General features: G+C 52.0%; 2 protein-coding genes across 3 annotated transcripts; both read left to right on the forward strand.

Moving 5' to 3' along the window:
- The first annotated feature begins 1,950 nt into the window (after positions 1 to 1,950).
- Positions 1,951 to 12,930, forward strand: vsx1 (visual system homeobox 1 homolog, chx10-like). The gene is made up of 6 exons (XM_061837734.1): positions 1,951 to 2,202; positions 8,588 to 9,134; positions 9,229 to 9,304; positions 10,157 to 10,280; positions 10,800 to 10,980; positions 11,910 to 12,930. Exons 1-6 carry the CDS (start codon positions 1,951 to 1,953, stop codon positions 12,227 to 12,229), a joined length of 1,500 nt encoding a protein of 499 aa, XP_061693718.1. The 3' UTR covers positions 12,230 to 12,930.
- A 273-nt stretch (positions 12,931 to 13,203) lies between these two features.
- Positions 13,204 to 20,557, forward strand: apmap (adipocyte plasma membrane associated protein). Of its 2 annotated transcripts, none has more exons than XM_061837553.1 (9): positions 13,204 to 13,548; positions 14,503 to 14,619; positions 15,722 to 15,837; positions 15,909 to 16,001; positions 16,853 to 16,969; positions 17,085 to 17,259; positions 17,329 to 17,463; positions 18,435 to 18,627; positions 18,716 to 20,557. In XM_061837553.1, exons 1-9 carry the CDS (start codon positions 13,457 to 13,459, stop codon positions 18,923 to 18,925), a joined length of 1,248 nt encoding a protein of 415 aa, XP_061693537.1. In that variant the 5' UTR covers positions 13,204 to 13,456; the 3' UTR covers positions 18,926 to 20,557. The 2 variants fall into 2 exon arrangements, with proteins under 2 accessions (XP_061693537.1, XP_061693538.1); XM_061837554.1 differs by lacking the exon at positions 13,204 to 13,548 and adding an exon at positions 13,728 to 13,867.
- The last annotated feature ends 1,664 nt before the right edge of the window (positions 20,558 to 22,221 follow it).

Here is a 22,221-nt window from a genome sequence, read left to right on the forward strand (position 1 = left end):
CTCTTGCTTTTTCAGGCTAACAACGCCCTCTGCAGGACACAACGAGTAAGAGCGCGCATAACGCGACCACGTCATTTCATGCTCCTCCTTCCAAAAATGTCTTCCCAAATTGCAAATTGTCTTCACTCCCCCCGAAAAATGGATTCGTTCCCCGGCCCCAGCGACCGTGTTTCACGCGGCGGTCACCGCCGGACCCCGTAAAACGCTTCGCACACATTTGACAGCTCCCGGCGTCGTAAAACGAGACACGGGTTTTATTTGCAAAAATTGTTTTATATTTAGCCAATGGAAAACGACGCACAGTTTAACACTTTAACAGAAGAACAAAAGTGCTCGCACTTACGCAAAGAACCATCTGATTCAAATGCAACACGTAGCCACAGCCATTGAATACAAATTGTAAATGTTCCAGATGGAGCCAAATGGATGCAAATGCATTGGACCTCATTTTCAATAGGACGGACGCAAGTGTTGTTAAATATTTGGCTTTCCCGTTCAGGGGGCGTCGTGCACAACACACCAGGCCCCCTGGCGCCCCCTGGCGCTCCCTGGCGCCCCCTGGCGCTCCCTGGCGCCCCCTGGCGCTCCCTGGCGCCCCCTGGCGCTCCCTGGCGCCCCCTGGCGCCACCTCCCCTAGAAAGACGGAGGCTGGCGCTGGCGGAAGAATTGAATTGTGCCGGCCAAACCAACAAGACCAAATTCTCAAAGGTCCTCTTTGAAGCCAAACGGGTTTAGCCTGCCGCCCGATTCTTTTACGCCGGTAGAGGTCCGAAACTTTTTTTTTTTTTCCCATCGGCTTCAATATGACTGGCGCTCGGGAAATTTGCTTTCTGTTCTGCGAGACTAATCAAACAGAGATCGATCAATTCATTTCATACATCAGGATGATACGCAGAGTAACCGGTGCGCGGGCTTTTTTGCGGTGAGCACGAAAGAGGCGGAGTGATGCGTTGAGAGGCGGACCTTATGGAGGTCACGCATTACCCATTAGTACCTTTTACCAGCGACCTTTGACCTGCGGCACACGCTCCGGCGAGCTTGCTAGAAGCATCATAACACACGCGCACGCATTAAGTCCTTGCTCTCGCTAATCTGGGCCGGGATAAGTCAACAAGTGAAACATCTCAACAGGGCGTGCGCTCACACACACACTACTGTACAACAACAAATAATAATAATAATAATAATAAGGCCAAAAGAGACTTGCCAAAGGCTGTTAGGTCCATTAGAGCCCCCTAAGAACTTAATTCACTCAACATTCAAAGACATTGATGGAGAAAACATTTCAGACTCCCGCCCTCCCCCCGCCCTTTAAGATTAAGCGGGACATTATCCCACATGGCCGTAATTGCTTGTATGAACTACTTTAAAAAGGATTGGATTATATCTGGGCCAGCGTCCGAGGCTTACGCCGCACTAACTACTACGAGGCACGCGCGCTCGCACGCGCCCGACGGCGCAGCGTGAGGCCTCGGGCGCCATTTTGGGCACCTCCGGCAAAGCGCGATCGGCCCGACACCCTCTGAGGGGTTTTGTCAAAGACCGCAAAGCTCAAGTCGCAGCGGGAACATCCACCTGTTCGTCACCCGCCCATCCACCGATAAGTTTTTTTTGTTTGTTTTTCCTTTCCCAGTGTTGCGCTTGAACGAGTTCAGTGAAGCAAAAGTACATGAAGGAATTCCCGTTTTTTTTTTGCACACGTGAACTGAACTGAGTTCATTTCTGCCTGCCGTGTGAACCTGGTTCTGGTGTCTGCGTTGGGGACCCGTTCGGTTACGTCAGCTGCGTACACGGGAGTGAACGTGCTCTTCTGCAATCCGGGACGTCACCTTCGTGGCAAAATTGTTACTTGCGCAAGGATGCTTTCGTTCGACCACACGGTGGTAGCACAGAATTTGCGGAGTTGTGGTCACGGGCTGTGGCTCGTGAAAGCAAGAGCAAGCGGTCCAAATGACTTTCCTCCGCGTGGTGTCCGGCTTCTCCCTGAGAGAACGGGCGAGAAGTTCGGCGCGGAGTCGAGAGGAGCCCGACGAGGCGGGCGGGGCCTCTGGTCCGGACGCATCCCCGCTGAGGCGTTCCGGCCGAGACCCCCGGAACAACCCAGGACACGCCGGAGGGACTACGCCGGACGGAGTGGCTGAGGAGAGGGAAGTCCCGGGGGTCCCCGCTGAGCTACTCCCCCCCGACAAGCGCCGGAACGTGGTCGGATGGCGTTTCAAAAGCGATCCGGTATCTTGTCAGTCGGATGCAAAGGTACCATCGTTGCGGTTTTGTTTCCCAAAGGGCAAATTTTTCCCGGTGACCGCAGGGTGAGAGCTGCCGCTGGCCACGAGCGTGGAGTCAATGGGCGGCCTCGACGGGGAACGGAAATGCCGGGACGTCCCCCACGTGTCGAGAAGTGCAACTTCCTTTTCGGAACGGTCAACTTACTTCCCAACTTGGAGCTATCAAGTCAAGTAGAGAACTTTCACATGAATTTTCCCAGCTTGCTTGGGGACATTCAAAGCGCGTCAAAGAACTTCAAGCGTTGGGTCGTACGATCGCTCGTGACGGAAAGTTGACGTGGAGATGAAAGAATGACGTTTTAAAAAGTGCAATTCGAGTAGCCGTCACGTGACCACATCGCAGTCGTTCGTGTCCTGCGTGCAAATACCTGTGTGTGCGTGGGTGTATTCATCTGTCATAGCTTTTTATCACTTTATGCTTCCCTAATCTTTCATCACGGTGATGGTAGACAACAATAGCGCACACACATATATCATATTAAATAATAATAGTAATGGCTAGGTAATCTGCGCACACCGCTTCTTCGTTTCCTTTCGCTTTCAATTTGCTATTTTGTCTTTTCTTGGACTCGTGTCGACTGTGCGCTTTCTCCTCTTGGCGCTTTTCAACTTCTGCGTCGTTCGACTCCGTCTTCACCTTTCGGAATTTTGGCCCAGAGAGAAGGTCGGCTCGGAAGGTTGACGAAAAGGCGGCGGGTGGCGCGACGGCGGCCACCGATGACTCGGACGCTTCGAGCGTGCGTGTGCGAGAGGGCCGCCGGTCATGTGACGCTTGTAAGTAGGTCATGTGATCCCATCATGGGGATTATTAGGGAATCATTGGAAGGATTTGCGAGGATAATTGAGACTGTGGATCATAATTGGAGAAGATTCCACTTTCATCTTGAGCGTTTCAGGATTACAAGACATCTGGACACACACACACACGTGTCCGGTTATTATTAGAAGACACTTTCCAACAACACGAGCGCACACGACACGACAAAACGACCTCGCACAGCCAGCGCGCGGCACGACTCGCCTCGCCGCTTTTTCTTGCCACTTCCCAGCAAACCTCGACACGCGCACGCAAACACGCACACGCGCACACAACGTAACGTCACTACACGAATCGACACGACGGCGAAGATGTTATCGGACTGCGGACACGCCGGCCGATCGGTCGACACGGAATGAAATGAAAATGAGATTCGGGGTCAAAAGCAAAACTAAGTGGATTAAAGCACATGTGATTGTGCGGCGCAGCGAAACAACAAGAAGAAGGCAGCGGCTGGATTAGCACTAAGACGCAGATTACACTCCATTATTCTTATTATTCTATTATTATGACGATTGTTGTTATTTTTGTTCAGACCAATCAGCACGCTTAATCTTCTTCTTCTTCTACGGGTTCAACACACACACACACACACACATTTCCTGTTCTATCATTTTTTAAAACCCGTTTACATTTTGGAGAAAAGTATTGCGTGTCCTGTATAATAAACAGCACAAGTAAGATCTTTACAATAAGCGCTGACAACAGCTGTACCAAGAAGAAGAAGAAGAAGAAGAAGAAGAAGAAGCGCCGACGGCAGTGTCCTAAAAGTAGCCAGTAGCACGTCGACCCCAGAACATAAAGAGCACCGCGTCAAATGATGCCGCGAACACGATAACATTCGCTCGTCGTCGTCTTTCCCGAACCAAGCAAAGAAGACAACCCCCGCCCGAACGTCGGCCCGAAACGGCCATCGGGAAACACTGCTGGAAAAAGTCAGGAGCCCGATTCGAAATGAAAACAGGAAGTCAAGTTCAAAGTTGCTCGTATGAACGATTTGACGGGATCAAAGCGTCCCAAGGGAGCATTTTGACGACGCCGTATTTCACTTTTAGCTCAATCCGTTAATCATAAAGTCCACACAGGTTGCCTTCTCGCTCATAGGTTTGACATCGACTCCGAGGCGGCTGTTCGTCAGCTCTGAGAAAAAGGACGTTTCAACTCTGCGACATTCGGACTCCTGAAAGAATCCAAATGGAGAATAGTTCGGAACCAGAATCGCTCCCACCTAAACGACGCCCAACCCCGGGTTGACGGCGCCGCCACATTTTGCCCGTCCTACGCAAACGTCTTCCTTTCGCGCCACGGGGAAAGCGGCGTTGCGCCAAGGACGTGGACTGGCAAACGCAAACGTCCTCACGTTTTGCGGGATTGCGCAACGATTTCTCTCGTTTCGGGTCAAAAGTGCGCACGCGTTGGCGTGATTGCGCCGACGTGACGTGTGTGCAGATGGCATCAAAAGATCAACGCACACTAAAGCTCGTAAAGTATTGTGCGTGAGTTTAATCATATTTTCGCTCCGTGGACACAAAACATATTTGGCAAATCAGATGAGATTGTTTGTGCAATCTGCTTTGGTGATTGAAGTGGCGCCAAAGCTGATTTAGCTCAAACTTTAATCAAATCAAAGCAAACTTCACGTTTGACTTCCTGTCCAAAGCAGGAACTTGGGCTTCATTTCACGCAGCGGAGCCTCGCCGGCGCCCAAGCGCAAATGTTAGCGTCGAAAAGGAGGCCCGGATAACTACCCAGGTCAAGCCGCTAACACAGAGCATCCGTTGTCCATTTTCCAAGCTGCTCGTCCTCACAAGGGTGACCTAGCCCAGCTAACAAGGGGCCAAAAAAGCCCACCTGCACCTTTACATTTTGGACCTTCCCGTGGCCTAAAAGGTACAAAGTCCTTTTCGAGAAAGCGTCAAAACGGGACACGGAGACATCGTTGTCGGGGTCAAAGGCGAATGCGACGAAGGAGTTTGAAAAATGCTCAACTTCATTCTCCGAATTTGGAAAAGAGGCTTTCCGAAAGTCGGACTTTCCTTGTGTCTTCGAAAGTAACTTCCTCAGCGGACGCCCCCCCCCCTCCCCCCCTCCCCTTTTTCGGCGTCCATCTTGTCGGCCTTCATTTCCTGATAACTCGTTAATTGCATTGTTTTTTGCCTCGGCGACGACGCGATTAGCGCCGCGAGCCGCCGCTCAAATCACTTAATGCGCGTTTATTGGGGGTGGGGGTGGGGGGGGGGTGGCCTCCTTTCGCCAAATGACTGTTGATATTTGCTTTTAATTTAAGCAATCCACGACAAGACTCATTAACATGCTGGCAGATTAACGGGCCGCAAGCGGAGTTATCCGCCTCTTAATGCCTTTCGCGGAGATAATCCCTGCTAACTTGGACCCGAGGCTACAATGAGATCGAGAGAGCACCAAGAGATGCTTTTTCTCTTTCCGCCCACAATTTCACCTTTTTGGCCGCTTTCAAAATGATGCAGTACGTTCGGAAGCGGCGGGATCCTTTTCCGGAGTCAAAATCTGGGTTGCGCTCTTCAAATTCACCTTTCGCCCTCCGTATCACGACACGACGACTCGACCGAGGGAAATTAGGACCTCTCCGTGGTGAGATTGGGACGCTCTCATTTCGTGCTTTCATCCGACCCCGAAGCGGGAACACGGCCGACTCGATCACTCGGCCAAGAAGGAAAGGAACAAATAAAAGACGGCGCAAAACAAGCTCAGCCAAAAAAAAAAAAAGCGCCGGCAAACGAAGGACCGAGAAGGCCCTTGAACCCAGGATAGTCCGCAAGGGCTTCGCGGGCCCACAGTTGGCGAGTCCGACTCCCCCGATTCGGACAAACAAAAAAAAAACTCAAAGCCCATTTGGGGAAAAAGGCAAAACAATCACAATCAAACGTCACCAGTGAGGAGCTCGGAGACTTATCCGGAGGACACGTCGACCCTCGGCGGTTAAGACGATGATCGAGACGCTCCTTAACGCCTCGCTCGGACGTTTTGTTTTGGGTTTTTTTTGTGTGTGTGTGTGTGTTACAAACGTTGACGTGAAGAGAAACGACACCCACCAGCACCGAGCTAACGCGACGGCCAAGAAATGACGAGAGAAGACGAGCCGAGGTCGGATCAGGTCAAGTCCGGGCGGGTGGCTCATTAGCCATTAGCGGCCATTGGCGTTTGTCTGGGGGCGTATGCAAAACGAGGTGAACGGGGGGGGGGGGGGGGGGGTCGTGCCCTTTAATTGAAAAAGTTTAATCCTTCAAAGCCCAAACTTGTTTACCCCCTGAATGAGGTTAATCTCAAGTGCTCATTTGCATAAATGTGCATTTATGAATAATTAGTGGGGCAGCAACAGAAGGGAGTCTGGGGGGTGGGGTGGGGTGGGGGGCAGCCCGTAGACGCGTGTCCAGACAATTCTTCAATTGTTGCCGTTGACAACAAAGCAGCTAACAACGTACACGATCCGACCGTCTGCTTCAATTAAAACGCTACAGCTTATTATTTTCCACTCTTCTTCTCATTAGTAAGATAATTATTACTCTGCTAAGTTAATTCATTTCTTTCGGACACTTTTGATGGGCTGAATTGAATGCAATTATTGTAGCTTTTGCTCAATTTTTGTAACATTTTGTACTTGGCAGTCTTCAAATCCTCACCGACATTTAATTAACAGCCGGAGGTTGGAAATGATATTTTCTCATATGAGAAATACTGACCAAAAACCAAAGCATAATGTGACAAAAAGGTCATTGACTGATTTAGTAAGAAAAGCCATTGTGAACGAATCACCTTCGCACCGACGGCAGAACCGAACCCGGGCCAAACGTTTTCGAAAGTGAAAAATCATTTTCCATTTTCCATTTTCCATTTTCCATTTTTGGATTTGTGAAAGGCCGAACGAGGACACGCCCACTTTTCCTTTCCCTTGTTTGGATTTTTGCTTTTGGTTCTCCATCAGAGTCACCGGTGGTGTCGTGGACCACGCGCCAGACTTTGTCGCGGGCGGCGTGGGATCAATTCCCTACGACCAGTTCAGGGTGTAATCTGCATTTTCCGCCGAAGCGAGCTGGAATAGGGACCCTCGTGAGGATAAGCGGATTGGCTAACGCACAGATGAATGATTCTCCATCAGTCCGGCAAACGCAACTTGACCTCGCCGGCAGCCGGAGAGGATCGCTCCGCGGGCGCTTTGGCTGCCGCGGTTCGAGGATTTGAGGGCCGACCCTTCGTCCCCGGAACGTTCCGCGGCCCACCGGTCGACCTGCCAATCGTCTACTTTTGCGCCCGTGAAAATCTTTCCCACCGACCGCCGGCGACTTCTTGGCCCTTCTCCACCGTGAGCGCCGTGGCGCACGTTTGGAAGGCGCTCGGGTCAGACCGCCTTTCTGATCTCGCTCACGCTTTTCGTACAATTCTGATAAATGGTTCGTTGGGTCTGTAGAAAGACCCAAACTCACAATAAAAGAGACGCTTGAATGTTTCTGTGAGTGGAACGCCTTCAATGTGCCCAACGAACAAGTCAAGAAAGAAGTCATTCGATGCTAACAGTTAGCGTTATTCATCGGGTCGTCGTTACTTTTCAAACGCCACGAATGGTATTTGTGTCATGATGTCAATATCGAAAAGGAAAAAACATCCAAATGGCGATCCCGGATCGGCCGGATGGATCCGTGCTCGGCAGCGAAGTCGTCTGATCACCGTTTGCCCTTGAGCAAATAACGATTTGCCGACATCACTTGCTCCTAAATTCGGAAGCTTTGCAGACCCCTCCCGTCCGGCGGCAGGCGTGAAGAAGGTGCGAAAGACCTTCAAGGGTGTCAATGTGACCCTGTGACCCGCTGGCTGAGGGTCAAAGATGCTCCACAGGTTTGGTGTCCAAATTGGGGGGGGGGGGGGGGAGAACTTTCCCAACTTCAATCCAGCCAAATGACCCTCTTTAATCCCGCCCGCGTGCGCGTATGAATGGTTTTAAAAAGCAATTAGAGTCAATCTTCTTAGCAGATAATTAAAGCAAAATGAAGCTTGTTTTTAGTTTTTTTTTTTTTTTTTAATTCTATCAGGGTGGACCTCACTCAAATCCAAAAAAAACTCCCAAGTGCAAACACGCTCACATTTCTGTTTTGATGGGAGACAGGACTCCATTTATAACATTTCCATTCATGTATAAAAAAAATCAAAATCAATCATTATTGGTCTTAAAAGAATTGTAGTTGCTTCTAACAAGATGTTATTAAAGTATTACTCTGATTGTGGTTCATAATTGCTTTGTTCTTTGCTTGATGATTGATATTCGAATGTGATTTCTTGTTCTTTGTATTCCCATAAATAAAAGTTTGTGTGTGTGTGTGTGTGTGTGTTTGTGTTAGTCAGATGAAAATGAAAAAGTCTTAGTGAGTGCCAAGCAGCAGCAGCAGCAGCAGCAGCAGCACAAATAATCCTGATCGGATTGAAAAATTCAAATTGGTGCAATTAATCCTCCCAGATTGACACGAGACATCAGACGACCCCACCCCCCACCCGAGGGTCAGCCGGCCTCCCATTGGCCGCCGGCCTGATCCCGCGCACCATAAATGGTCCCGGTCGGCGACGGTGCATCTTTGCCACGTTCACCATGCTGGCGGGGGCGGGCGGCGTTCCTCGGCCCGCGTCGGAAGCGACGCAGGACAAGTCCAAAGTCAAGTTGCCGTCTGCCGCCTTTCCCGACAAGTCCCGCCTTCACGCTTCTGGCTTCCGGTCCAAAGGCTTCGCCATCACGGACCTCCTGGGCCTCGAGTCCACGTCGGCGGCGTCCGGAGGGAGCGAGCCTCAGGGAGGCGGCGGGGGTCCGGCCCAGACTCTAGGGGGTGCCTTCTCCTTTCCGGGCGCTTCCCTTCCCCTGGGTCTGGGCTTCCTGTGCAGCCTGGCGGCCCAGCAGCCCCCCGGGTCGGCCGGAGGACCCCCCTGCTTCCTGCCGGGTCACCTGCCCCTCCTGCAGAGACCCGACGCCCGCTTCCTGCACGGGGCCGACCCCCACGCCGACGCCTTCTCCGGTACGCTTTTCTTCCCTCTTTGGTCTTCCGCTCCGTCTCGCGGGTCGGGTCGGGTCGGTTCTGACGCGCTTTTCGGGGTTGGCTTTGTCGACAGATGAGGAGGTTCTGTCCGACCACAACGAGTCCAAAAGTTGCTCGTCGTCGCAGAAGAGGAAGAAGCGGCGCCACAGGTGAATATGCGACCCCGTCGTCGATGAATCTTTCTGTTTGCGCAAAGCCCGAATACAAAGTAGAGAATCGCCTTCCGAGCGGGAAGATGAAAATGGAACGGCTCTAGAAAGTCAACGGTGCGGATTTGTCCACCGTTCCCATGCGGGAGGGTGAAAGACGCCCCACCCTGAATGGTTCACTGACTTCAGCCTTCGGGTTTTTCTGGGGGAAAAGGGCAACTGTTGCCACGGGGAGAGTCCCGTTCCAGAACCGCAACTTCGGAACGCTTCGAAACGGGGCATCCGGAAGTTCGGCGCGGACCGAACCCGGGCCAACTTCCCGTTGTTGTCGTTGGAAGGGTTAGGATGGAAACTCCACGACAAGATGCGGCAAAAGGTCGAGTCTGCCTCGACGGCATAGATCGCGAGATGGCCGCTGAAAATCACGAGTGAAATATGACAAGCGGCCACTTGGCAAAAAGCGCTTTACCAAGCCTCCCGTCGAGCCGGCGACGGCAGCGAACGGTCGCCGGAATTCCAACCGGAAAATCCCGCGTGCGGCTCAAAAACGTGAGCGTTTTGGATGGCGGGAGGGGGGCGGGGGTGGGGGGAGAGAACACATGTTTGTGGGAAGAAAAATCGTTACCAAAACCGGGTCAAACGGTCCAACTTGATTACCTCTCCGATCGGGTGGCGAGTTTCGGTTGAAAATAAAAATTCCCTTCTCCGAACAAATTCTGAACGCGGGGATGAGGCCAGTAGTTTGCCTTTCAAGAGCTCCTTCCGGTCCCTCAAGAGTCACATTGTGGCCTTTGTCCGCATTTGACCGGCGCCGTCGCGTGACCTCGGTTTGTTCCGTCCTTCGCGTTGCAGGACCGTGTTCACGTCGCACCAGCTGGAGGAACTGGAGAAAGCCTTCCACGAGGCGCACTACCCCGACGTCTACGCCCGAGAGATGCTCGCCGTCAAGACGGAGCTGCCCGAGGACCGCATCCAGGTAGCGCCCGCTTTGAAATTCGCCAGACATGAACTTGCAGGCTCCCTCTAGTGGTCCGCAAATAAATCACTGGCGCGGTTGAATTCTTTCACAAAGCCCGAGTTTTCTTGACCTTTTTATTTTGCGGTACTTAATCTTAATTCAACAAGTTAGCAGCTTTTGCATTTCCTGAAAAGGATTTTTCTTCTTCTCGTGACAAAAATCTCCTTTGGCAGTATTTTTTCTCGCGATACTTCCGACTCTCACCCTTTCTCCGTATCGTTGCCATATTTATTTTGATCTGAGCCAAAAATGTGAAGTTTTTCATTGGACTTTCTTCCCGTCAAATGTTTTCTTGTCAAACGATCCAAATCGCGTGGACGTCCCTGAAGGTGAAAGTCGCTTTCTTCTCCAAGCTCGATCCCGTTGAGGACGACGACGCAGGAAGAAGCTCGAGAGCGCCCGTCGCTTTTGCCTCTCCGTACTCGGTCTCATTTGAGCGTCCGGCCGTCCGCTGACCTTGCGCCGACCCGCCCGCAGGTGTGGTTCCAGAACCGCCGCGCCAAGTGGCGCAAGCGCGAGAAGTGCTGGGGCCGCAGCAGCGTGATGGCCGAGTACGGCCTGTACGGGGCCATGGTCCGCCACTCCATCCCGCTCCCGGAGTCCATCCTCAACTCGGCCAAGAACGGCATGATGGGATCTTGCGCCCCCTGGCTGCTCGGTGAGCCGCATGCACGTCAGTGGCACGCACGCGCACCGCACGCACCCAACTTGGTTTTTGTTTCTTCTACGTTCAGTCCCGTCGGTTTGCAATTCGCCTTTTCGTGCCGTCGGGCTTCGGAGCGATGGCGCTCAAAAGAGGAAATTCCGCATCTGGCGTATCGTCGCGTTCGTTAAGATGGCCGACGGGACCGAAGCAGAATCGAGTTCCAGCAACAAAGTAAAAGGCGGAGTGCGGGGACGCAAAATACAGGAGGACAACACCAAACCCTTCCGGGTCGCAGCAAAAGTGCCGCCGTGGTTTCCCGCTGAGGTCGCTTTCCGAACCCAAACCGTTTTCCAGCAACTTCACGTGCACTTACTTGAGTACGTCGAAGTCTGTTCCGCGAGTGACATCCCGTCGGCGACTTTGATTTATCCGCTCCTGCGTCTTTACCTTCTAGACACTGAAAGACAAGGCTCTTGTCTCATCCATCCATTTATCATCTGAGCCGCTTATCCCCACCAGGGTCGCGAGAGCAGGCGTCATCGGGCAGGAGGCGGGGTACGGCCTCGACCGGTCGCAGTCGCAATCACAATTTAGAGCGTCCGATGAATGTTCCATGTGTGTGTGTGGGGGGGGGGGGGTTAAAGGACCACCCAGAGAAAAGCCACGCGGAGAGGCCGACGCTCTCCGGCTGCTCCGTCGTGCCGCCCGACTCTTAAATGACGATCAGACAAATTCTTTGTTCTGTTTGACGAAACGTAACTCGCGGACACGCGTTGGAAATCATTGAAGCCAATCGGGCAGTTGAAAACGGAAATGCGGCAGGCGCGTGTCCACTCCGACGTGATTTGAAAAAACAAAAATCAGAAGTTACTCAAGAGTCCTGCTTTTGTGTTTTGTTTTTGGAAATATAAATGGAGTTTGTTGTGCGTTTGCGTTGTCAGGAATGCACAAAAAGTCTTTGGAGATGTCCAAAAAGGCCGTCACGTGCTGCGCGGACCGTTCGGACTCAAAGCGCTCATCGGAGGCGGGCCAGGACAACGCGGCGGCGGCGGCGGAGGAGGGGGACGACGAGGAAGAGGAAGAGGAAGAGGAGGAGGAGGAGGAGGAGGAGGAGGAGGAGGAGGAGGCCATGGATTTGTCCAGCTCCTCCAAACAGCAACAGGACGACGTCGGCGCCGAGCATCCGATCGCGGTGACCGACGTTCTTCCGTCCCCGCGCGACAACCGAGGGGAATCCCGCGAACGCGTCCTGTCGCCATGATGACAAACGCCCGGAGGGACCGGTTGCCCCCGCCGAACGTCAGCCTTCTTGGAGCTCCACCTCCACGACAGCGCCTCGTCAGCAAAGACCACATTTGCACGCGTGCTAAAGAGTTAGCTGCTAGCTGTGCGGATAAACGCTAGCTGCCGCTCGCTAAATCCTAATCGGGGAGGGAACGGATGTGACGGCGCCGTCATTTTTTGTTACTTGCAGTGCGTCAAGAAAGATTTATCCATCCATTTTTCGTAGCGCTTCTCCTCACGCGGGTCGCCTGTGCCCGCTATCTTCGGGCGAGAGGCGGGGCACGCCCTGAACCGGACGCCACGCGTGTTTTTGGGATGTGGGAGGAAAGCGGCGGACCCGGAGAAAAGCCACGCGGGCACACGGGGAGCGCACGCAAAACTCCGCACCGGCCGGTCCTCACAACTGTCAGCCAGATGTGCTAACTGTGCCGCAACGTGACTGTAAATAACGAATTACGACCTTTCGTCAAGACCACGTTTGTGTTTCCTGTTAACGACGGGCCGCTTGGTCTTTGATTTGATGTTTCGTCTTTTGAAATTGAACAGTGACGTTTTTATGGAAGCTGCACAAGAAATAAAACCTATTTTTGCTTTGTGAAATCTCATCATTCATATCAGTAATTGTTTGATGCAATCGCTAAAAGATATTGTTCAGTGACGGCGCTCGTGGAGCGACCGACGAGCTTCCAAATTGTTTGGAAGGACGCGAACGTGACAAAAACTCATCGAGCTGAGGAGAAAACCCCCTATGCCGCCCTCTATAGGTCGTTACGCGAATTAAATTCTGTGCTGCAAAAAACATCGATGAAAAAAAAAAATACAAAATCATCGCCGCGGTCAGCGCAATAAGGGGAGAGAGAGGGGCGGGGCTTTGCTTCGTTGTCACAGCAACAAAGACGTCACACACCGGCACCCAACGTCCGTTCTCGAGTCGAATGACGTCATCAACTCGTTACCCTTTTGGTGCGATTCTCATCATCAATCACAAAATGTCGTCCTCGAAAAGTAACGTTGCTACATTTTGCTCTTGATTGACGCCGAAGCGGCGCTTTACAAATGGCTCACAGACCCCAAAGCGTCGACGCTCGCTTTTATTTTGAAGTCCAGCCGGAAGCGGTGAGCAGGTCACGTCCACGGCGGCGTTCCGGAGAACGAGGACGAACCGAACCGAGCTGAAGGCCACAGCCGAATCCAAAGAGGCAGCATGAACGAGACGGCGGGCCTGCGCCTGCGGAGGCAACGCCAACGTGACGTCATCACCGACAGACTCGCCGAGCACGTGCACAAGGGCAAAGGGTGAGAAGCGCGCCGGAAATCAAAAAAAAAAAAAAGTACCAATATGGCGGAAACAAAAGCACAAGGTGGGGAGAAGCACGGCGGAAAGACCAAAAAGTACCCGGGGGGGGGGGGGGTGCCAGAATATGGCGGAAACAAAAGCACAAGGTGGGGAGAAGCACGGCGGAAAGACCAAAAAAAAAAGTGCGGGGGTGTGGGAGGGGATCCGGCGGAAACGCACAAGGTCAAGTGGACGCTCACTGACAGCAAGTGCTCGATTGCTGTCTTTCGCCAATGGCCGCACGCCATCTCTTGAGCTAGCATTACTCAATAAGTGACCGTAAGGAGAAAAAACAACTTTTCGGAGCTCCAACCTCTATAAACTACCCCCCCCCCAAAAAAAATCACAATAACACACAGAAGCAAATGATATGTCAAAATAACAGAGGACGAAAAAACAATTGATCTCCATGATGCTAACATATGAAATTATTGTCTAATTCTACTAAGAGAACGATCAAAAAGATGGCTATTTATCAGCTAGGCTACAATCCCTCGGAGAGAGTCACCAAAGAGAAGCAGTGATGGGAAAAGAAAAAATGTTTTGGAAAGATTACATATCAATGATCAATTCCTTATTTTTCGCGAATAAGGAAGGAGCTGAGCTGTACGATAAGGCTAACAATAAGCTGACAGCCGCGTGGTGAAAACACAGCGTTCAGTTATATTATTGTCAGCTGAGCAAGAGAGCTACGTCAGCTCCAATAATCCGTATTTGTATTTGGAATGAGGCCGGGGGGGGCGAACTAGCGAGCGTGCACGCTACATTAGCTACGAGCTAAGTCAAATTAATTTAAGCCACAAATGATTCATGTCAAGATAAAAAAAAATGACACTCCCTTTTTGAAAAGTAATATCCCCGTATAGCTCCTACCTCCTCGCTGGCGCCGGTACTGATGTCACTTCCTGTTGCAGGACGTACAGCGGACGCGTGTTCCGGGCCAGTCTGCTGTCTGTGGGCGCCTTCCTGCTCTTGCCTCTGCTCGTTGTCCTGCTCGTCCTCGAGTCGCCGATCCAGCCCGACGTCCTCGTGTGAGTGCCTACATAGTTCCGAATTTTGACGGCTGCGTTCGGAATCGTACTGACCCTGATCACTATTTATTCTACCGGGGCATCGTCAGCGCAGTATTGATATCAACTGTACTATTAATAAGTGACGGGGAGAGGGACTCGCTCGGACATACTAAAAAGCTTAGCGCTAATGTTAACGTAAAATTGTAACCCATCAAATGCCACTCACGGTGCGGTCTTGATTTTGTTATACAGCCACTTTTTAAAAATGAATTTGAATGAGGACACAGGAAATAATTGACTGAATTTCTTTTCAGAATGCGACGAATGAACACGGTACACATGGATCGCCACGGCAATACCGCAGTGACAAACTTCTGATGCATACAATGTGTTTTGCTTAAACTCGTGCACTCGCGTTGACATATTAATGCAAGTTGAAACGTAAAACGGGGGATTAAAAAAGGCAAACCGTGTGATGGTGGAACTGGGCCTTGCAAGTTTGTCCTGAATTTCTTTGTGGCCTCCTGGAGGAGTCAGTCTGTGGTGTTCTCTTGGGTTTATCTTTGTAGGCCGGCCACGCCCGGGAAGGTTCACCGCTGAGGATAATGGTTCTCACTGTGGTCCGCTGGAGTCCGAAAGCCCTTTCAGACCGATGGATGACTCCTCTGAAATATCTTTGGATCGTCTCCTTTTGTGGCAGCTTTTTCACATCTTTTGTCAGGATTGGGTGTGACAATCAAGCCCAAAAATTGTGGTTAGCGACAATGAAGTCCCGATTTAGCAAGCGGGCTCATTTGAATTGCCCCCCGCTAATAAACGAAATCGGCATTTTATGTTCGTTCGGGGCATCTTTGTCTACTTACCTTTGGGGGAGGGCGACACCTTTCCCCGGCAATTCATTCCTAAACTGGGCGGCGGCGATTATTGTTGACAAAGTTTTTCTTGCCTCGCTGCAAACTACTCAGTACTCGGCGGGTGGCCTTAACGGCCTTGTTGCTTTCGTAATAGCGGAGGGCTATTTTGCCGCCTTGAGCTTCTCGACAATATTGTGGGGCAACACGTTGCGATGGCGGCTGCGTTGCGATGACGATGGTGATGACGCGGTCCGTCCGTCCCGCAGTCTGAAGGAGCCGCCGCCCATGTCGGGCTGCTGGGAAGCCAACGGCAAGCTGCGCCTCGCCCGCAGGCTGTACGAGGACGCCCTCGCCGGACCCGAGTCGGTCGCCAACATCGGAGGTCCCGACGGCACATTTCAACGCGGCGCTAGCTCCGTTGACTGACCGACGGCGTTTGATGTCTGCGTGCAGATGTCTTTTATAGCGGAACGGCAGACGGGAGGATAGTCAAGCTGATTGGTCGAAGGATTCACACGGTGGCCCGACTGGGAAAACCTCCCTGCGGTGAGGCAAATCAACGCAAGTAGCAAACCGCAGAAATGCCGAACGTGACAAAACACACATTCCGGTTTTTTTTTTGTCCAATCGGGACTCCGCCTCTCCCGTTTCAGCTCCCGAAGGATTTTGTCCTGTTGAATTTCTTGGAAAATGCGATACGATTTACTTCTAGGTCAAAGGTTGAGATCCGTTTCCCGAGTATGGCGTAGCGCGACTTGGGCCAAATGTCGCTGCCAGTCCTCGTGACACAACCGCCGGAAGCGAGTCAGTTTTGCGGGCCGCCTCGCTCGCACGCGCCTTTTCGGACCTGCCCGCAAACATTTTACGGGATTCAGATCAGGGCTTTGTGACGGCCATTTTTGAAGATGAAATATCGAGTAAAAACTGCTTTGCTTGCTTCCTGTACGTGAGCCCAAACCTGTCACAGGTAGTGAGTGTACTGTCGAAGTTTTTAGAAGCGGTCAGCCCGTCGTACTTCCTGAAGGGCTCTTTGCACATCAATAGTAACAGGAAGTGCCCTAGGCCACTTCCTGTTTTTGGAGGGCTCACGTTAACGTCTTTTTTTTTTTTTTTTTTTTCCCACCCCTTTAATTGTTCTCCGCTTCACATCACATGTAAAAAGAGAGGTGAATTGACAAGTTTTGATCTTAGTTTGAGATTTGCTTCCCACGCCCAAATCCAATGTTTTCTTTTCCATTGGTATTTTTTTCTAAAAATAATACCAATATTTGCGGGGCGGCACGGCACAGAAAAGCTAGACGACGATTAAATGCAATTAAAAATGTCAAAGTATTGAAAACGATCATATTTTTCTCATTCAAACGATCATATTTGTCCGGCATTTTGTGGACGCACAGGGTCTGCGGAGGACGAGGTGACCTGCGGGAGGCCCCTGGGAATACGAGCGGGATCCAACGGGACTTTATTTGTGGCAGACGCCTACTTGGGCGTCTTCGAAGTCAACCCCACCACAGGTGAGCAAGGCGTTGATTGCTCTTTTCGCTTTCGCTTCCCAAAAAACCGAACGGCCTCCGACAAAGCCAGAAAGCGGCCAGCAGCTGACAGCGACGAGGACCTGCATGTTCGCAGGCGAGTCGACGCGGCTGGTGTCCGGCGGTCAGGAGGCGGGCGGCAGGAAGGTGCTGTTCATCAACGACCTGGCGGTGACGCGGGATGGCAAGAAGTTGTACTTCACCTCCTCCAGCAGCAGGTGGCAGCGCAAAGATTACCTCCACCTCATCATGGAGGCCACGGCTGACGGACGGTAGCGTCAAACGTCGCGGGCCGGTCGCGCGCCTCTACTTCCTGTTGACGCGCTTGTACCCTCTGTCAGCGTGTTGGAGTACGACACGGAGACCGGCGAGCTGAGCGTGGTCATGGACAACCTGCGATTCCCCAACGGCATCCAGTTGCTTCCCGACGAGGAGTCCGTCCTGGTGGCTGAGACCACCATGGCCCGAATACGCAGGTACCGTGTCAAAAGACGGTACAAATGGTATGGTACTATGTGCAGTATCAGAATGGAAACTTTACAGCCATTTCATCGGCTATATCCGTAGCGTCCCGTCGCTCGATCGGCTTTAGTGTCATCGTTCGCCGATCGTTGATCGGTTCTGCAAAAAAAAAAACTACTCCCCGTCGCCATGGTGGCCAGTCTAAGAAAGTTGTTCTTTTTTCATTAAGGCTCCTCACGTGTCTTTGGACAAAGAATTGTCAAGACCTGACGGCCAACAAAAAAAAAAAAAGCCACGCGGGGCAGACGACACGTAATGCTAACATCTGACGACATGACACTCGCTGCTCCTGCGGTACGACCGCATCCCCTTTATTTGGTAGACTCTAATGCGACTGAATACCAAGCAGGGTTCCAGGTTATCTGAAATTATGACCAGCTCGTCGGCAAACTGGAAAAGGGGCCCTAAAAATGCAACACGGGTCGACAGAGGGATGCACCGGTCACCGTGGCGACGTCAACAAGAGTGTCTCACGCCGACTGTATGGTGAGGACAAGGTGGGGCGTGGGGGAGGGTTCCGGTGGCCACCGATGCTCAGGAGAGGGCTTTGCGCGTACTTTGTGTACACCTAGCAAGCGGGCGACAGAACGTTACATAGCTTAGCAAGCTAGCACTTACAGTCGAGCGTCAACATGCTGCCGTTGTCAAATCGTGCTCTGGGCAAAGTCATTTCATGACAGGAAGTTAAGAGGCCGCGTTGCGCTGTTGAGTTGACCTGACCGGCGCCGTGATTCCCGGTCGTTATGCGACCGCGGAACTTATTTTACAGCTGGAAGACCGATCAAAGGTCAGCGAACGTTTCTAAATTAGAGGAGAAGTCGCGGGACATCCATCATTCGTGACCAGGGCGCAATACGACCCAAAGTGTCCATTGCCCGACTTTGGACGTGTACCAGAGCTAAGAGACTGTCGGCGTTTGCGGCAGGGTCCACGTGGCGGGTTTAAACAAGGGCGGCATGGACACGTTCATGGACAACCTTCCCGGTTTCCCCGACAACATCCGGCCCAGCTCGAGCGGCGGCTACTGGGTGGCCATGTCCGCCGTACGTCCCAACCCGGGATTCTCTATGTTGGACTTCCTGTCGCAGAGACCCTGGATCAAGAAGTTCCTCTTCAAGGTAAACAGCGCCGCCCTCACGCAGGCAGCCCGACCGACCGACCGACCGACGAGAGCTCACGTGCGACCGCTCGGCCTCCGCCCCGCAGCTCCTGAGCCAGGACACGATGGTGAAGTTGGTTCCTCGTTACAGCCTGGTCGCCGAGCTCCACGACGGCGGCGTCTGCTCGCGGAGCTTCCACGACCCCGACGGGTTGGTGGCGGCGTACGTGAGTGAGGCGCACGAACACGACGGAAGTCTGTACCTGGGATCCTTCCGCTCGCCCTACCTCGCCAGACTGGACCTGAGCCTGGTGTGATCACGAGAGCCACGGACTCGGCGGTCTTCATTTCGTAACTTTCCGCTTTGACTACTACGACTACTACTTGTCACATAAATTCATAGTTTGCGATTCAACTAAAATGTGCGGTTTAAAAAGAAAAAAGAACCCCAAAACTGTCGAGTATATTTGAAACGATGTCCAAATCAGAAAGTGCTCAACAAAAGGTACCTTTAGTACCTCCAATTGAAGCCAGAAGCACAGAAGCGCAAGATTTGTGTTTGATCAAATCCGACTCGACTCAAGCGCCTCACTCCTGTTTCAGCTCAGTCAGGATTTCCCACAGTTCTTTACCTTTGAAGAAGAATTTCCCATTTTCTTGGAGGTCAAAAGCTGACATCCGGTTTTCCTTAGTGAGCAGTAGCGTTTCCTTTGATCTACGTGGCTGGGGCCAAACGTTTGGGGTCACCTTCCACAAGCTCTGCTGGAATACCGGCCCGGTCAGCTTTGCGGGTCGCCTTGCTCGCACGCGCCTTTACAGATCTGGGTGAAGGCACCAAATTTTCACGGGCTTCTGATCAGGGTCACTCCAAGACGTGGACTTTTTGAAGGATTTGAACTGTACGCTTGGGGTCCCATTTGCGCCCAAGTTTTAGCTTCCTGGCTGATGTTGCCTTCATAGCTCCGTCTCCTGTTCTCTCGTCATAGTGGCGTCTATTTTATGAAGAGCACCGTCCGGTTCCTGCTTTGGCAAAACGGACCCACGACATGATGCTGCCACTTGCACGCTTCGCAGTTGGGCCGGTGTTCTCGGGTCCATCAGCTTGTTGACGTAATGTTGGACTTGATAGCCCCAAAGCTTTCGAAACCTTTCAACTTTAGATTTATCAGACCACAGCACATGTCTCCAGAAGTTGAGATCTTTTTGCAAATCTGTAACCCGTCTCAATGTTTCTTTTGGAGTAACATTTACATTGTCAGCGAGTGGACTTTTCAGCCCATGTCGGTGCAGCTTCACAAGGTCTTCAGCTTTTGTTCTGGGGTTGGTTCTCATATCTTGGAGCAAAACACGTTCATCTCGAGGACACTGAGCTCGTGGCATTCCTGGACGATTGCCACAATGTTGATACTTGCGTGTAAATGTTTAAACGGATGAATGCGTCAGGAAATCGCACCCAAAGATGAGCCAGCGTTGTGGAGCTCGATTTTTTTTTCTTCTTCTTCTTTCTTTTTTTCTCAGATTTCCTGGCCGATTTTATTTTCCCGCGTAGCCTGTAATGCATCCACGGGCTTGGCGTCAATGAATTTGCATGTTGTCAGTCAACCTATCGGGAGCTTCCTGATCATCTGGGCTTCCCCCGTGTCCTTTACAGATGTTCTGTCGTACTTTTTGCGTATGTAAACTTTTTGATCCGGTAGAAAATAATACATAATTCTGTAAGAAATTCTCCATCTCGTTGTTGTGGCATTTAAGACAATAATTTTGGTGATCCTGCCTGACCTGAAACAGGACAGGCCGAGTCTGATTTTGACTTCAGAGCGTGAGACAGAGAAAAAAAACCACAAAATCACAGCGTATGTAAAAATCTGTCTTGAACTCTAGAACCACTTTTTGTAAATGAAAACCAAGATTGAGATTGGATTTGTTTTCAAGAAGAAAATCAGACTGTTCATATGCATCAAAGAATTTATTGACGTGAATATTTTCCGAATTTAAAATTATTTTCACAATCCAAAAAAATGGAACCGTAACTTATTCAGAGCTTCGTAGGCCTGCTTGATCTTAAATTGAGGCGACTCGGGCACTGAAATCACGTGAGCTTGAACCCCCCCCCATATTTTGGTGACTACCTACCAATACCGCCACCTTGAGGAATTGAGCGGAAAATGACTTGACGCAAGAGTCCAGTGAAGTCAAAGTAGGAAAGCCGAACATTCGGTTGCCATCGCGACGTCATCGCTGAGCATTAATGAGTACGTGTTTGGTAACAAAGTGAGTCGTGTTGTCTTCTCTAGCGAAAAGCTTTATGACATCACAAAAGGATCAAATCGTTCGGACCAGCGAGGGTCAGCCGTCAAGAGAAAGTCAATAGCGCCACAACAATGGAGATGGAGAACTACTCCGTCAAGGCGGAGGTCATCCTACCCGCGGTGCAGAAATCTTTTGAGCGCATTCTGCCCGCGCAGTGGAGCATGCTGGCCGCGGGTACCATCGACTCGGCCACGCAGGTCATCCTGGCGGACACGTGCACGGACATCACGCAGAAGGTCTGCGCCGACACCATCCGAGTCATCATCCCCGACTTCAAGAAGCGCTCGCAGAGTGGCCGCAGCAAACGAATGAGGCTCAAGGTGGAAGGCGGGCCGAGCAGCGCGTTCGCCTCGGCGCTCGGCGTCCCGGAGCAGCCGAGCAAAAGCTCCCAAAAGCTGGACTCTCTCTTCAAGCGGGAGATCTCGCAGAGGGTCAATCACACTTTGTCCGCCGCCACCAGCGCCGACGCTCAGCCGGTGCCCCTGATTTACATCCCGGGAAGCTTCACCAAGATCGAGGTTCTGGCCAAGATGGTGCTGCTGGCCTGCGGCGCTCTGAAGGTTTACCTGAGCAAGACGGCCGTTTATACGAAATGCTTCAGACCGTGCTGGCGCCAAAAGAACAGACAAGAACCTCCCCGCGACTCAGGAAAGTGCGGGAACGCGTGCATACTTGACCGTCAAGATACCACGGAGGCCGTGAGGAACATCCTGCGCAAATGGACCGACGGCGAGAACCAGTCCCTCTCTCTCAGGACAAGTCGCGAAGTGACAAAAACAGCGACGGAAATTGTGACCGCTGTCATCAATGACCTGCACTACCCCGACCCCTCGGAGGAGGGATGCAGCCCTTCTTCTGCGCCCCATTTCAACCTGGAGCCGATCAAGGATCAACTACGTGAGTTCTTTGAATCCTGCGTATCACCCAACAGCAGCGGCAGCGAGTCTTCTCGTAAACGCAACTTTTTGAACTTTTGTCAAAAGACTTTCAAAGCGCTGTCCTCTGAGCTGCAGAAGGTCCGGTGTCGCTGCATGCGGATGCGCTGGGAAGAAGAGATCTGCCTGCCTGGCAGAGTACCGCAAACTCTCAAGCCAAACACGGAGCTCAGCTTCCAAGGGATCCGGTCGCGTCTTGAGGATGTGTTCCACAAAGCGGCATTACCGACGGGGGACGCTGGCGTAGACGCGGACACGGTCCGAGAGGAGGCGCTGGAGCTCTCACGAGGGCTGGGGGATAAAATCTACCATTACATGACCGCCGACCGTACCACGGTCAGGTCAGCCGCGTTGTGGAGGCGCCTCTC

This window comes from Syngnathoides biaculeatus, chromosome 12 (genome assembly GCF_019802595.1).
Source record: "Syngnathoides biaculeatus isolate LvHL_M chromosome 12, ASM1980259v1, whole genome shotgun sequence".
Lineage (NCBI taxonomy): Eukaryota > Metazoa > Chordata > Actinopteri > Syngnathiformes > Syngnathidae > Syngnathoides > Syngnathoides biaculeatus.

Excerpts from the sequence above, each read along its gene's own strand:
- vsx1 (XM_061837734.1), top strand. The coding sequence starts at position 1,951 with ATGACTTTCCTCCGCGTGGTGTCCGGCTTCTCCCTGAGAGAACGGGCG. Across the intron at positions 9,135-9,228 it reads CCACGCCGACGCCTTCTCCG|ATGAGGAGGTTCTGTCCGAC; the intron begins GTACGCTTTTCT and ends CTTTGTCGACAG. Across the intron at positions 9,305-10,156 it reads AGGAAGAAGCGGCGCCACAG|GACCGTGTTCACGTCGCACC; the intron begins GTGAATATGCGA and ends TTCGCGTTGCAG.
- apmap (XM_061837553.1), top strand. The coding sequence starts at position 13,457 with ATGAACGAGACGGCGGGCCTGCGCCTGCGGAGGCAACGCCAACGTGAC. Across the intron at positions 15,838-15,908 it reads GTCGGTCGCCAACATCGGAG|ATGTCTTTTATAGCGGAACG; the intron begins GTCCCGACGGCA and ends GTCTGCGTGCAG. Across the intron at positions 18,628-18,715 it reads TCAAGAAGTTCCTCTTCAAG|CTCCTGAGCCAGGACACGAT; the intron begins GTAAACAGCGCC and ends TCCGCCCCGCAG.